Below are 2,127 nucleotides of genomic sequence, written 5' to 3'. Positions count from 1 at the left end.
ATTTATATAGTGCTCTGTGAACACAAATTAGTTAGCATAAATCAGTTAAATGACGAAAAATTAGGTGTCTATTTACTTATGACTACTCAGTGTATATTTAAATGAAATTATATTTATACATCTGTAATGTATTATAGTTTTCTTCTTGACATCAGTTTTACACAAAATAAAAGCTACAGTACATAGTTTTCAAGCACGAAAAGGAACTGCACTGTTCAAGTAAAGCATACATTTAAATTTTATTCTTTTGTCAACTTAACTTGATTAATCCAACAATAACTTATCATAAAGAAAGGGTAATAGTCAAGGTACAGTTATATGTTTTAGTCCAGAGTCCTAGTAGCTCAGTTGGTGCATTATTGGGTCTCACAGCACAAGAGTGAGTCAAGAGTCCTAGGTGCCAGCTCAGGGCAGATTGTTTTAATGTTCTAAGTTCTTATGTTGGTGTTTAATTTAATGATATGAGGATGCTATGGCATGTATTGTAAGTTCAAGGATAATCTTTGTTTGAGTGGAGAATAATGTAATGGTCAAGGTTTTGAGTCCTGAGAGCTACATGAGCTTATATTAAATTTCAAGACGCTAGTGTGAACTGATGTTTCTGGGTTCACACCCTCATTAGTACATATTTCTTAACCCGATTCATTATATTAGAACACTAGCGGTGGTTATCCCAACTCTTGAGGTATTACTATAATTACATTGCATGAAAAATGTCATAATCATGTACCCTTTTTTTTGTTAATCAAATTACTAAAAGTAACAGGAAATATCTGCAACTGTTTTAATTTTTTGACAGTAACTGTATAGCCTACATAAACTTTACCTGCCACTGTTCTAATTGCTGTGACAGTTCCACCTTTTGTTGAATAGCTTCCATCAGTTGACTATTAATGTGCATCATGTCAATTCTTGTTTTGGCAAGTTCAATCTCAACAGAATTTTTCCTATTCAGAACAGGAAATCAAAGATTAAAGCACAGTTAGATTAGAAAAATTGAAACAATGCAAAATGACATGTAACTACAAAAGTATTTCCCAGAACAGTATTTTTCTTCTGTTACAATTTCATATTATAGCTTTTTTAAAACATATTTAAAAACAAATCACTACTGTAACCTATGTTTCAATCTCTGACATTTCTAATACATTAAGAATCCTTAATTTTCTGTTCCTTAAAATGAAAATGAATTAGTAAATAAACACGTTTTTAATCACAAGTTTGGTGCACCTGTTTTAGTTCAGATGACATAAGAAAGAAATGTATATCACAATTTAATATCTTTATGATATGCTGAACAAAATTATGAAAATTCTTATAGAGGACATTAAAAATGATACTACCTTTCAACAGCTCGATCACGAACTTCCCAAGATTTTTTAACAAGTTCATCTTTAGCTAATTTACTGTTGTCTATGTCATAATGCAACTGGTCTCGCTCTTCCTTAAGAACAGCTACCTCTCTTTCTTGGATAGTTACCTGAGGAAATCAAAATTAGGCAACACTGACTTGTAATTTGTTTGAATATTTCAACAAAGTATGTGCAAAAACAGAACTATAACATGAGTTGTTCCACTACATTGTATAAAATACACTTTTTGTCAAAATATATAAACCATATAAATTAATATTTTCATGTTTCATTTAATAAGCCAGTATGCCAACAAATCCTTACATGGGTTTGTTTAGAAACAGAAATTGTTTAAACCCTCCACTGCTTGATCATTTCTATTTCTTTAGGGCATAAAAGAATACAACTGCATTGTTGAAAAAACTACTTCACATATAAATGTAGGATTCAAGATACACCTTACTAAAATAACTACCATATCTGGTAATAATATGTTATGATTTTTTTTGTAATAATATGCTCCATCAGCTATAAAGGCATTCTACACCATGAAAACTACTATTTTAATAATGATATGTCATATACTACATCGATAGAAATCCTACATCCTAAAAACTACCTTTTTTAGTAATAATGGTATGAGCCACTAGCTTTAATAATACAATCCACGACCTTAAAATTATCTTCTTTTAGCAATAATATGTCTTGCTCTACCAACTATCAGACTTTATATTGTTGCGTCATCGAGATCACGTGACTATTCTCACGCCCTCTA

At 30.7% G+C, this 2,127-nt stretch overlaps 1 protein-coding gene across 1 annotated transcript in view; it reads right to left on the bottom strand.

Annotated features, from left to right (window-relative positions):
• LOC106465698 (bicaudal D-related protein homolog) overlaps positions 1-2,127 on the bottom strand; it is a 69,144-nt gene that overhangs the window by 4,249 nt on the left and 62,768 nt on the right. Inside the window, exons 9-10 of the mRNA XM_013925935.2 lie at positions 1,344-1,480; positions 827-947 (exon numbers count right to left, since the gene is read on the bottom strand). Of these exons, the coding sequence (XP_013781389.1) occupies positions 827-947; positions 1,344-1,480 (258 nt within the window). The remainder of the gene's footprint in view (positions 1-826; positions 948-1,343; positions 1,481-2,127) is intronic.

The sequence above is a fragment of the Limulus polyphemus genome, unplaced genomic scaffold (genome assembly GCF_000517525.1).
Source record: "Limulus polyphemus unplaced genomic scaffold, Limulus_polyphemus-2.1.2 Scaffold2023, whole genome shotgun sequence".
In the NCBI taxonomy this organism is placed as follows: domain Eukaryota; kingdom Metazoa; phylum Arthropoda; class Merostomata; order Xiphosura; family Limulidae; genus Limulus; species Limulus polyphemus.
The sequence above is the reverse complement of the archived record's forward strand: the minus strand, read 5'-3'. Positions and strand labels throughout refer to the sequence as shown.